General features: G+C 50.6%; 1 protein-coding gene across 3 annotated transcripts in view; it reads right to left on the bottom strand.

Moving 5' to 3' along the window:
- LOC113205570 (glutamate-gated chloride channel) overlaps positions 1-11510 on the bottom strand; it is a 27669-nt gene that overhangs the window by 7594 nt on the left and 8565 nt on the right. For 2 of the 3 annotated variants that reach the window (XM_052274165.1, XM_052274166.1), the window contains exons 5-9: positions 10891-11111; positions 10583-10665; positions 6636-6776; positions 2792-2944; positions 2358-2572 (exon numbers count right to left, since the gene is read on the bottom strand). In XM_052274165.1, coding sequence (XP_052130125.1) covers positions 2358-2572; positions 2792-2944; positions 6636-6776; positions 10583-10665; positions 10891-11111 — 813 coding nt within the window. Of the gene's footprint in view, positions 1-620; positions 672-2357; positions 2573-2791; positions 2945-6635; positions 6777-10582; positions 10666-10890; positions 11112-11510 lie in introns of all 3 variants that reach the window. The other variant, XM_052274164.1, reaches the window with a different exon arrangement.

The raw sequence follows: 11510 nt of genomic DNA, 5'->3' as shown, positions 1-11510 counted from the left end.
TGAGGGGCCATGCCCTTCCCGCACTGAAATCACCGCTGATGACGCTCTGCACGGAGCAAATCAGAGACCATCCCACCCAGAGCCCACCAACCCACTTTTTTTTTTTTTTTTTTTACAAAGGAGACAAAGCAAACGCATTCAGATGAAATAAGGCGTCCTCGCGCTGTAACGAGACACGTGCCGCGGAGAGGGCTTCTTTTTTGTTATAAGCCACCTGCCCTTGCGCGAGATCCTGTGAAAGAAACAGATTTTTATCGCTGGTTTTCTCTCTTTTTCTCCCCCTCTGCCCTTCCGGTGGTGTTCTGACCAGCAGAGCAGAGCGCCCCTCTCGAGAAAAAAGAAAAGAGAGGGCGTTTCGAGGCGCGCTCCGGCGGCGTGCAGCGGCGCGGCTACGCAATGCGCAGCGAAGGCAAGGCGGCGGTGCATCAGACAGTCGCATGCAAAGAAGGATGATTTTTTTTGTTAAGGAAAGGCTTTCCTTTAGATTGCCGTATCTCTCTTTTTTTAAGGAAATGGACTCGTTTAGCGTATCAAAATTAGAAGCCAGTGGGTCAGGCGACAGTATACAAAAGGCGTGGCGTCCATGCCAAGGCCGGCGGGCATCAAGCAAACAGTCTTACCAAAGGTGTAGCCATGATCATGCCTATTCTGCTGACAAGAGCCGGGAGGCGCTGGAACACACACAGAACAAGGAGAGCGGAGGGGCACACGGCAGGGCCAGAGGCAGGGCCAGGAGGCGGGGCCGGAGGCAGGGGGCGGGGCACAAGAAGGCACGCACCGGCCCCGGACCATGCCCGACAAGACCATGCCCTACGATGCAAGGCTACGGTGGTGTCATGATATTTGCTAGGGGCGTTGCGGGAAATGGACCGGTTCCTGAGTCTTTTAAAATTTTATTTATCTCTTTAGTAGTATATGTTTATACTTTTTCTTTAATCTTTACGTTTTGCGGGCAAGCGATTGGAGCGAGAGTGGAATCGTTTGCCGAGAAATGGCAGAAAAAAGAGACCAAAAAAAAGGAGGGTTGAAATGTTCGGTTGGAACAAATTTATTAATTACGGGAGAGATAAGCTCGAGCAACTTTTCGTGTTTTAATATCAAAAGTGAGCAGTATTCGATGAATGGGAACTTTGAATGGAGGGAAGTGAAAGTTAGGAACATAACACAGACTTGAACTATGTTGCGAAATTCGTGAAAATACCACACCTGTTAGTGATTTGTTAGTTTCAAGCTACAGGAATGTAAGAGTATTTCCGTCACAAGAAGGAGTGCAAAGGTTCCACAAAAATCACTCAGTGTGTGAGCTCACCTTGAAACACGATGACATGCACACAAAGTGCGTGGCACACAGTGAGACTTCAAGGAATTCCACTAATAAGTCAATGAATCAAAGAAAATCTAAAGAGGCAGTTTTTATAGATAAAGAAAGGAGAAAACTGGTACGGTGCATGAAGTTTTGCCTACTATAATTAATTTTGTACTTTTGGTCACGATATTGCAGGAATGACCAACGGGACGACTATACTGGCGCATAAGTAAATGTGACGCAGCTGATTGATTTGAAGAACTCAATTCGTACTAATGTTAATGTGTAATTTTTGTATATTTTATTGTAGAAGTAATGATGCACCGATTGTCAAAACGCAAAATAGTACTATCTGAAGATAAATTAAAGAAAAATAAAATTACGCGCGAGAAGAATTCTAGCAACCCCAGCATTGATAGGTAACGGGTGCGCACTCGATGCGACACCCAGTAAAAAAACAAAAGGAACAGAGTTACAAAAAAACAAAGAGAAAGACATAGGACTATATAGTAGAGAAAGTAAACTAATGACAAACACTAGCAAGTTAGACAAAGTGCGATGCTCATGCCACCATGCGCCGCGCAGCCAGTCCCTAGCGGATAAAGCCGCACCTTCGGATCAAAAGTACCTATCTATATGAACGAGTTTTTCGTGTCGAGATTCCCCCGCGGATGCGTTGGCCTACGACCGCGGCACGAGGGCGCGCCGAGCAGACGGTGCCTCTACCAGCGCTGCCGAGCGCGACGCACAACGCGCCAGGGCCAGGGGGAGTTGCGGCACAACACCTCAAGCTTTGTACATGTTGGCGCAGTAATAAAATGTTGTCGGATGACGTTGAAAGGGGAGAATAAAAAATATAAAAAACTGTAGAGGAGAAGTTGGTGCTTGTGATGTATGTTACAAGAGAGCGAGGGGCGCGACGCGCACGTCACGCACGCGTGTGCTCGCAGCGACCAATAAGGGGTAGAAAAAAAGTAGTGCGGTCGGATGGAGCCCTAAGGTGACACTGCCACTCCTCCGAGGCCACCACCGTTGTCCTAGTTCGGCTTACCTGGGTGACGGGGTTCTCCCCCGGGCGGTACACCACGTTGTGCAGGGGCCTCTTCCTGCCCACGTAGTTGACGGCCACAAACTCGAGAAGCGACGCGTAGATGAAGCACATGCACACGCCGTCCCACACGTTCATGGCCGTGAGGTTGGACACGACGGGCAGCGTCGACCGGAAACCGTTGGAAGTGGTGAAAAAGTTGAGCATTGTCGTCACGCCTGCGGGAAATGCAGAACAGGGTGGTGAGGCAGAGGGAGACGTTCGACCGGGGCAGCCCCTTGCTGTATTAGGCGAACAGGAGGACTCAGCCCATGCACGGCCACACCGTCAAGGACCTCGGCCATTGTGGGGTGGAGGAACCACCTCCCTCCGTAGAGCTCTGGCCGAAAGGACCTCGTTGGAGCCCCTCGAGGTCCCGGCCGAGGCCGAACACTCACCAATCATGACGCGCGCGGGCACCGCGTTCCACTCGAGCCAGAAGGTGATGAAGGAGCTGGTGACCAGGATGATGCCCGGGATGAAGACCGTCGTGAAGTAAAAGGCGCGGTCTCTGGTAAAGATGAGGTCCACCTTGAGGCAGCTGTAGTTCCCTGTGAACAGATTCCAGCGTTCAGTTCATCTGAACTTCAACATACGTCATCATGTGCTCCCCCCATCTGCCGTGGCCTCGTCTGTTCTGGGCCGTCGCAGCGGTCCGCGCTGACTGGCAAATCGGTCCCACGGGGTCAGCCGGCAATATGATCAATAAAATTATGCGAGTTTGTTTCCTAACTAAGCTCTCGGCCGCCGGGCCGGGTCGAGCGGTACAACGGAATGGAATGGGCCCGACTCAGATGCCAGTGGCACGTTGACTAACGACAGCGGTGCTGGAGGCCTTTCTCACCCGGAATCTCCGTGGCTGAGCCAGCCCCCCCCCCCCTTTCTCTCTGCCTGGCCTGCAGGGAGGGGTAGGCTGGATCTTACAAGGGAAGGTTTTCCGGTGATACACTCAGATTTCAATGGCGCTTCAAAGTGTTGTTGTTTACATCCCTAGATTAGGTTTTGCATTGGTTTTAGCTGCCCGTAGGGAGTTCGAAGGTCGTTTTACGCGAATTTAATTGAAAATTCGCCAAACTTTTTAGCATGATTATCAACTTTACATGGACGTATCTCAAGAACCGTTTGAGCTACAGCGCCCAGATTTTGAGGGAAATCATAATTTTGCACGTTCTTTACTTGTAGAAAATTTGAACGAAATCGATTAGGGTCGCAAAAACGGGTCCGAAGAGGGGTTGCGACCCTAGGCCCCTTTTGGTGAGCCCCATTGATTTGGTTCAAATATTTTTCACGGAAAGTACTAATTGAAGGATAATCACCTGCAAAATCTGGGCGCTGTAGCTCAAACGGTTTTGGAGATATGTGCATGCAAAGATGGCAAAAAAACGCTGAATTTGGGAAATTTTTGATGAAATTCTTGTGAAATGACCCCCAAACTCCACGGGCAGCTAAAACCAGTGCCAATCCTAATTTAGAGGTGCAAACAACTACTCTTTAAAGCGCCTTTGAAATCTGACTGTATCACCGGAAAACCTTCCCTTGTTAGTGCCACAGTAGGATGCATCCTCGGATGCATCACCCAGCCACTGGACCACCACGATGCTGCTGAAACTACGTCACGTCACCGAATCTTGTCCCTTCCTGCTCCACTGCACAGCCTCGCTGCTGCGGCGACACATTTTTTTTTCTCCCTTCCTCCTCTTTTTCTGTTTCTTCACCCTGCTTTTATTACAAAAGTGTGAGCAGCAGCTCTTGCCGCGGGCAGAAGCACGCCTCGGGGAGCCGGGCTGGGCGGGACGGGCTGCTGCTACTGGTCGCACTGCCGGCTCGGCTGTGCACGGCTCGGCTGTTTATGCATACGTCCCGTTCCGTGCCGCCCGCCTTGCCTTTCAATGGCGCCACGACGGAACGGCCCTTAACGGCGGAACGGCCATCACAATACAGAGCCTGAATACTGCGGCCCCCGCCCAACCACCCCGCCCGGCGGCCCCTGCCCAGCTGGGGGGCGGAACACCGTCATCAAGTCTTTTACTTTATGCTTCCTTTCACAAACCCCTTTTCGATTCAAATTCCTAAAACGGGCCCCTTTCCATACTTTTTTTCCACGCGTGCGCGCCTTTAAAGAAATCGGGACATAAATATTGTACACGTGCTCGTTTAGTATCGCAGCTGTAGTCACATCGATAGCGATACTTAAACGGAACAACAGCACGAGATACAGCTAGATCGTCGCAATGACACGCAATTATGGCGACGCATTCGATTCGCATTCGCATTTGATACGAAACAGTCGAACCGTTTTCAATCACATAACTTTATGTACGGATTACATCCCCACGCACCCCGAGTCCACGATTAATAATTGTCGGCTTTCATTGCGCGCTACTTTTTTTTTTTTACTGTGTAACGCGTTGCGCTCGCGTGTACGCGAGTGTGTCTCCCTGTTTTATGTGTGCCATTCTGTAGGCGAGCATTCGAAGCGAGAGAGCGCAGGCCGCGTGCGCACAATGGGACGTCATCCCCCCCAGACACAGAGGAGCGACGCGCAGCGTAGCACGATACGCCGCCCAGATAAGAGGCCCAATTTGGCCGCCCCGCACACCACACCACGCCCCGCCGCAGCACAGAGCGCGGCCAGAGAGCTGCGCGGCCGCAGAGCGCCGTGGAGGTAGGCAGGCAGCGCGGCGCACTGCACCCGTGCGCGCGCGTTGCCTACCTCTCAGGCGGCCCCGCGTCCGACAAGCAGACGACGAGCGCGTCGCAACAACAGCAGCAATGATTGTGCCCAACAAAAAAATAAAAATAAGGAAGGGCGGTAAAATGACAGATTGTCATTTATAGGGTATACTACCACTCTGAAAACCTAAGTGACATGCCGCCAGTTGGTACAGCAGTTTAACGTTTTAGGCGTGATACCACTACACTAGTGTACTATGTCCGACAGTTCAAGGAAGGTTCCTACTGCCCAGCACTATTGTGGCTGTAAGAAACAAGCTGCCCTCCTCCGATAACAGTAGTTCACGTCACGTAGTTTACTACACTTCTTACGGTAGTACACAGATGCTATCACCAATAGTGCTACAGTTTAAATTATAATGTATGGCACTTGGGTTACAAGATTATACATACAGAAAAAAAGTCAACCAGAAAAAGGCGCAGTTTGGCCGTAGATTTTGCCTCAAAGAGCGGCGAGGCTCGGATGCAGTAGAAAAGATCCCTTCCCCATCTTCGTCCCCGACCCCGTCGTCGTGGTGGGTCTCAGTACTATAATGACTAAACACTCAGAGGTGAACTACGCGGCGGGGTAGGGGGAGCGACGGAGGAGTGCGGCCGCGGCGTAGGTGGCGGAGGTAATCTGATTGTAAGCAAGGGAACTTGTTTGCCTCTGTAATGCAATCTAAGGCTTCTTGGGAGACACTACTACCAGGAAGGGGAGGGGGGCGTAAAAGAAGACTGCAGCAGGGAGCGAGCGGCAGAGGGAAGGGAAAGAGGGGCGGGCGGCGGCAGCGGCTCAGGCAGGAACCAGGGACTTAAAGTACCCCAGCGAGAACGGACAGGGAAGGGACAAAGGACGCCAGAGGTAAATAAGGACGAGGAACAAGAATGTTGCAGTAGCTGCGACTGACTGTCGAAGCGGCAGACGGCATCGGGTGGAGCGAACGGACGAGTATTTGCTTCGCGGCCGGGCACGTCATCACGCGTTTACAAGGGGGTGGTTACGACCCGGCCTACATTGTGGCATCCCGGGCAGGGATAACGTCAGCGGAGCAGGGCAGAGGCGGGGGCCGGGAGGATGCGCCTGCCTGCTGCAACGGGTGTAGTTGGTGGGAGGGAGGGGGCAGTGTTGCGCTCAAAGTACACGCTGCCTTCAATAACGACGGCCGCGAAGCACTGCTCGGCGCCATCAGAGACGCTCCCTTCCCTCTCTCTTTACGATAATCGACGTTGGTTCGTCTTCAGAAGATGCATTTTTTTTTTTCTAAAAAGAAATTTTGAAAAGTAAGTAAACTATATAAATCCACGAATAACAGGAAGTACTATGTATGTAACGTATGTATTATTGTGGATTGGAATATCCAATGCGTTGATAGGAGTTCCGAGGGAAATAATTCGGAACACTGAGGAACCGTAACATACAAAGCTAACTTTCAAAGCCGTTTTGGAGTGATGTCTAACTACGCCTGAGTTCACAAAATACCGATTTTCTGAAGATGTATTTTATCTTATGGATATGGCTGCACCCACCTCTCCAGCTGGCCTTTGTGGGGCAGGGGATGGTGGAGTTCTTGATGAGGTATGCGTTGAGCGAGGTAAGGGACGGCGACGTCCGGAGCGTGTCCTCGTCGTTCTTCCACACGTATCGGATTTGGTTCTGCTCGTAGGAAACTGTAACACAAGCACATCAGTTAGACCATGTATAAAGTATTCTTATTTTAAAAAGGGAAAGGACCCACGAAGAATATAATTTAACAATTATTTAAAGTAATATTTAAAACTATTGTTGATGTACTTAAACTCATATTTTACACCGGTAAAATACAATATCTTTTTTTAAACTGGTTTTAAATTTGGTGCGCGTGCGTGGTTCGCAAATTCTCAACATCGGCTAAGAATCGAACATCATGCAAAATGCCTTTTTCTTTTACAAAAGATTCGATAAAAATGTCTTTGTTTTCCCTTTGTGCAGTAATCGTGCCTAGTTGACGGAGCAACCGTGGTCCGAGGCGGTTTATCCCGTCTGCGCAGCTCACTAAGTGCCCGGCTGTCACCTACTAACCCCCTTCTCTCCCTCTCTCTCCAACGCTCTATCCTCTGCCCGCACAAGCGGCCTCGCTGCTGCTTTGTCGGCGCAGTAATGATTGGCGCAATGCACTGCTGCAGCCAGCCTGCTAGCCTCAAGCTCCCCCCTCCCTCCCCCAGCTGCACGGACTGCAGCAGTGCGGCGAGGGCGTTTGGCCCCGGCCGCGCATAGAGTTGTATACACCCCTGCCCGTGAGCCTGAGGGCTGCACGTAATGTGACGGCTAGGGCACAGTCACGGTGATTGCGGTGTTACTGTGACTATGTTCGTAGAAGGAAGTTAAAACCTCGAGGTTCACGCCCATGATTTGAGAAAACTGTTCAAATTTGGATATCTGCTCAAAAACGTGGGAATTTATATCAAAGGGGACTTTTCCTCAAATGGAAGAAGTTTCACAGATTTTTACCCTTTTCCTTAAAACAACCGACAATACTTTCACCGCATGTAGTTTTTTTTTATTTAAGTGTGCGAGTAATGAGTATACACTGTACGGTTCAGTATATTTTAGCGATACGATGGCCGAGGAACGGGGAACATCTCACCAAGCCAACGACAGCCCGCCGCAAACCCCTCCGCGCCCCCTCGTCATGGCATAGGCCACCTTCTTTACGACCCAGCCTAACGGCAAATGCGATAAGGCCACCCACAACTTGAGAACCTCATTGCCGTCTGGGATCACGGCAATGACGAGAGCCTCAGAAGTGCTGCTTCGTGGAAGCATCATCGTCGTCCTTATTCTCCACGTTCCGCTAGACAGACACAGACGGCCGGACGCGCGCGCGCACACACACACACACACACGGTGCCTGCTGTGTTCGGAGTGGCGGCTGCAGCGCGGCAAACTCAATTAGAACAGTCCTCCTTCAAACAAACTCACGGCCCCGCGCCCCGCCCGGCCCCGCCCCACCCAGTCTGGCAGAGGCGCGCTACTTTAAAGGTTTTAACTGCATTAGCGCTCCGAGATGAGGATATCCTCTCACCGCCACGCCGCCACGCCAGCCCGGCCCGCCCGAGTACGCGCCCGGCGCGCCCGCTTTGGTAATGAACCCGGCGACGGGCGTGGCGTGGCGGAGCGTGGCGGAGCGTGGAGCAACGCCAGGATCAGTTTCAATTTGCGCAGGCACATCGAAGAGTGGCTCCATTCATTAACATATACCTGGGGTGGTGCGAGAGAGAGAGGAAGGGGAGGGGTGGATCGCGGTCCCTGTCGTTTCGTATCTGCGAGGGGTGAGCGACAGGGAGAAAGAGAGAGGGGGGGGGGCATTGTTGAGGAATATTCCCTGGGCCTAATTGGGGCCTTTGAACGTGTCGTGAAGATTGGCGATCAAAAATTCCGATTAAATTAAACGCTGTAAACACCGCAAACGGCAAATGTAAATGGAGAACAAAGCACCTTCCACCTTCCTAGGGGACAGACAATTCCTTAACGTTTTTTTACAGAGGCACTAAAACTTTTCGCAGCGCAACGGGTGGAGGCTTTGGGAGTACGAAAACCAAGAAAAGAAGTATTTGAAAAAAGGGTTCCGCGTTTATGCAGCCTGGATTTTAAGTGATCACATAACTTTGGTTAGCTCCTTTTGCAATGCACCACGTGCAGCCCGATGCTCGGCGCGGTGCAGCAGACTAATCATCTGGGTCGATGCGCGTGTGTCGATCCACGCGACGCAAACGGCACGCTGCACGGACACAAGTCAAAGTGACGGCCGCAGCGTCATGCGCCCCCATCTACCTTCCGTCATCGAGCCACAGCAGCAGCTAGATCAACCCCCACCCCTCCCTGCTCAAGTCAAGTTTACTTCCCCGTCCAACTTTAGCTGGGCGGCTGCGGCTGTATCGCGATTCGCGCTCGGCCGGCAGCCCACGACAGGTATGGATGGGAAGTGACTCGGAACAGGCTTCATCTGCATTCTCCTCCCCCTGTCACGGAGTATACTGCGTCAGGAGAGGTTTCATCCCGCTGTATCGAGATGAGGATAAAACCCTGCTAGGTCACATAACGCAAAGCCAGTGAGGTCTTGTCTTTTTCCACCCCTGCGGCGTAGTGGAAAAGGAGGTAAAGTGTCCAATTTTCTGTCTGTCTGTCTCTATCCCCTCGTAAAAATTGCATTATTTTTTATGGCTGCGACAAATTTCCTCTGCGGCAAGGGGGAAATTCTTTCCTTTTCATCACATGGCCGCGCAAGAGGCAGTGCCTCCTGTCAGTCTGCTTGCCAGATCTTATCCAGACGCCCTCCTTGTCCTCAGGACCTAAGAACCCTTTGCGATGGCATTCTTTTTGTTCATTTAGTTTCTTGGCGAAAATTAGGATGAGAATATTTTGAAAGTATTACTTAACATATGCACATCTACTGAAATAACGTTTTCATGCCGTTTTCTTTGCTTACCCTCCGCACCTCTATTTTTTTCTGGCTTGACAACAAGGACCTCAAACGCTTCCGCCCCGGTCGCCCTCGAGCTAGTGGGTCCAAATTAAGTTAAGGGTTTGGGAGAGAGCACGGGGAGGAAATGTGTGGACCGGAAAGTGAGAGAGATGGAGGGAGAGGGGGGGGGTGAAGCGACGCGGGGGCGAAAGAGAGGATGAAAGCAAGCAAAGAGGAGAGTAGCGAGTGATGCGAGAATGGGGGATTTGCAGGGAAAGGGAGAAAAGTGGGATGAGGTTGGCTGGAGCTGGGAGCAGTAAGTGACGGACGCATATGCAGAGAAATGTTTGCCCCTCCTTCCGACCCCAGCCACCATTTCTCACCCCCTTCCTCACACCATACACCACGCGGCCACATACTCCTGCTTTCTGAAGGAAACGGATTTCTCTAGGAAAACACCACACCTTGTTTCATAACATTGTAGGTGAAAGAAGTATTTAAGGATAGTTTACTAAGCTCATGCAATTTATAGTCGACATCTAAAATTCTTACCAAACGGTTCAAAATATGAACACTGGTCTCCATATTATGAAGCTCATCACTGTCACTGATAAACTAAGAGTTCAACTGCTCAACAATTGTAAGTGTGCAACTGCAAGTTAAACTCTTGCAAGTGTGCAACTCCGTTGTCGTACACTTGCAAGTATTCGACTCGTTAGGTGTGCACTTGCAAGTGTGCAACTCCGCGGTTGAACAATTTCTTAGATTGAACGCTTACTGAGTAGGAAGTGCTCAACCGAGGAGTTGCACACTTGCAAGTATTCAACTTGCAGTTGCACATTTGAAAGTATTTAACCTGCAGTTCCACACTTACAAGTGATGAGCAGTTGAACACTTAGTTTATCAGTTATGTTCATAATATAAAGAATGTCTGTGCTGTCATAGTACGGACACAATTCGTCCGTTGTACGAAATCACGCCGTTCGTAATAGTAGGCAGATAACGGTTATTATACATGGTGACAAAACTTACTGCTTTCCATGGCAAATGAGCATTGAGGATCGTCGAACGGGAAGGTGGCGATGTGCCCCTGACAGGAGAGTATAAGGTGTCTCCTGCAACGGAAACAGTCATCATGCTAAATGTCTTTCACTCGTTCAAGTCTCCGATTGATGTTTACGTTACAATGAAAAAAATATCACTCTAAGAAGTCAATAAGTTTTGAAGTAAAAGTTTTTTACTTTCATAAAACCCCATAAGCACATGAAGAAATCACCAATCACATTAGGCTGTTAACAAAATTTATTTTCGGTAGCACACATTCATTTCTTGAGGCATACCGCATCAGGTAGTTGACGGTGCCATTTCTAAAGATGCGGAGTGCAAAGTGCACGGGTATGAGCGGGTCCTTGAAGTCCCCGTGCATGATGAAGTACGTGTCCGGCAGCCAGATGTCGCTGTGGTGGTGGATGGCGTTGAGGAAGTCGTACCGGCTGTGGTTCGAGTACTGCAGCCGCGGATCTACCCACTGCTGCTGGAGCAGGAACTCCACCTCGTATTTCTGGAAGCAACACCGACAACACAGTATTAGTGCAATCAATGAAAATTAACCAAACAGGGAAAAAAAGAAGAAAACAAATTGCTTCACTAAGTGAAATACGCCCCAACAACAACAAAAAATGAATGAGGGCATAGAGCATCGGGGAAAAAAACAAGGGGGGTTGTACAGTCATGGCCTGGCTACTCCCCTTGGGGGGTTCAGACAACACGTCAGAATAGACAATGCGCGCTGTCCCTCCGCTCCCAGCCCCTCGTTAGCCCGACTGCTAGCCATGTTAGCTAGTTGGGCGGGCACCCCGCCGCCGTTTGGCTAAATCAGTTTATGGTCCGTAATTGGAGAGTGAACGAGCGGGCCGCGGAGTGTATGGCGCCGGGACGACGAGGGCAGGCGAGGGGGGGG

The sequence above is a fragment of the Frankliniella occidentalis genome, unplaced genomic scaffold (assembly GCF_000697945.3).
Source record: "Frankliniella occidentalis isolate FOCC.00 unplaced genomic scaffold, Focc_3.1 Scaffold343, whole genome shotgun sequence".
NCBI lineage: Eukaryota > Metazoa > Arthropoda > Insecta > Thysanoptera > Thripidae > Frankliniella > Frankliniella occidentalis.
Note: the sequence above shows the minus strand (reverse complement) of the source record. Positions and strands in the feature narration are given on the sequence as shown.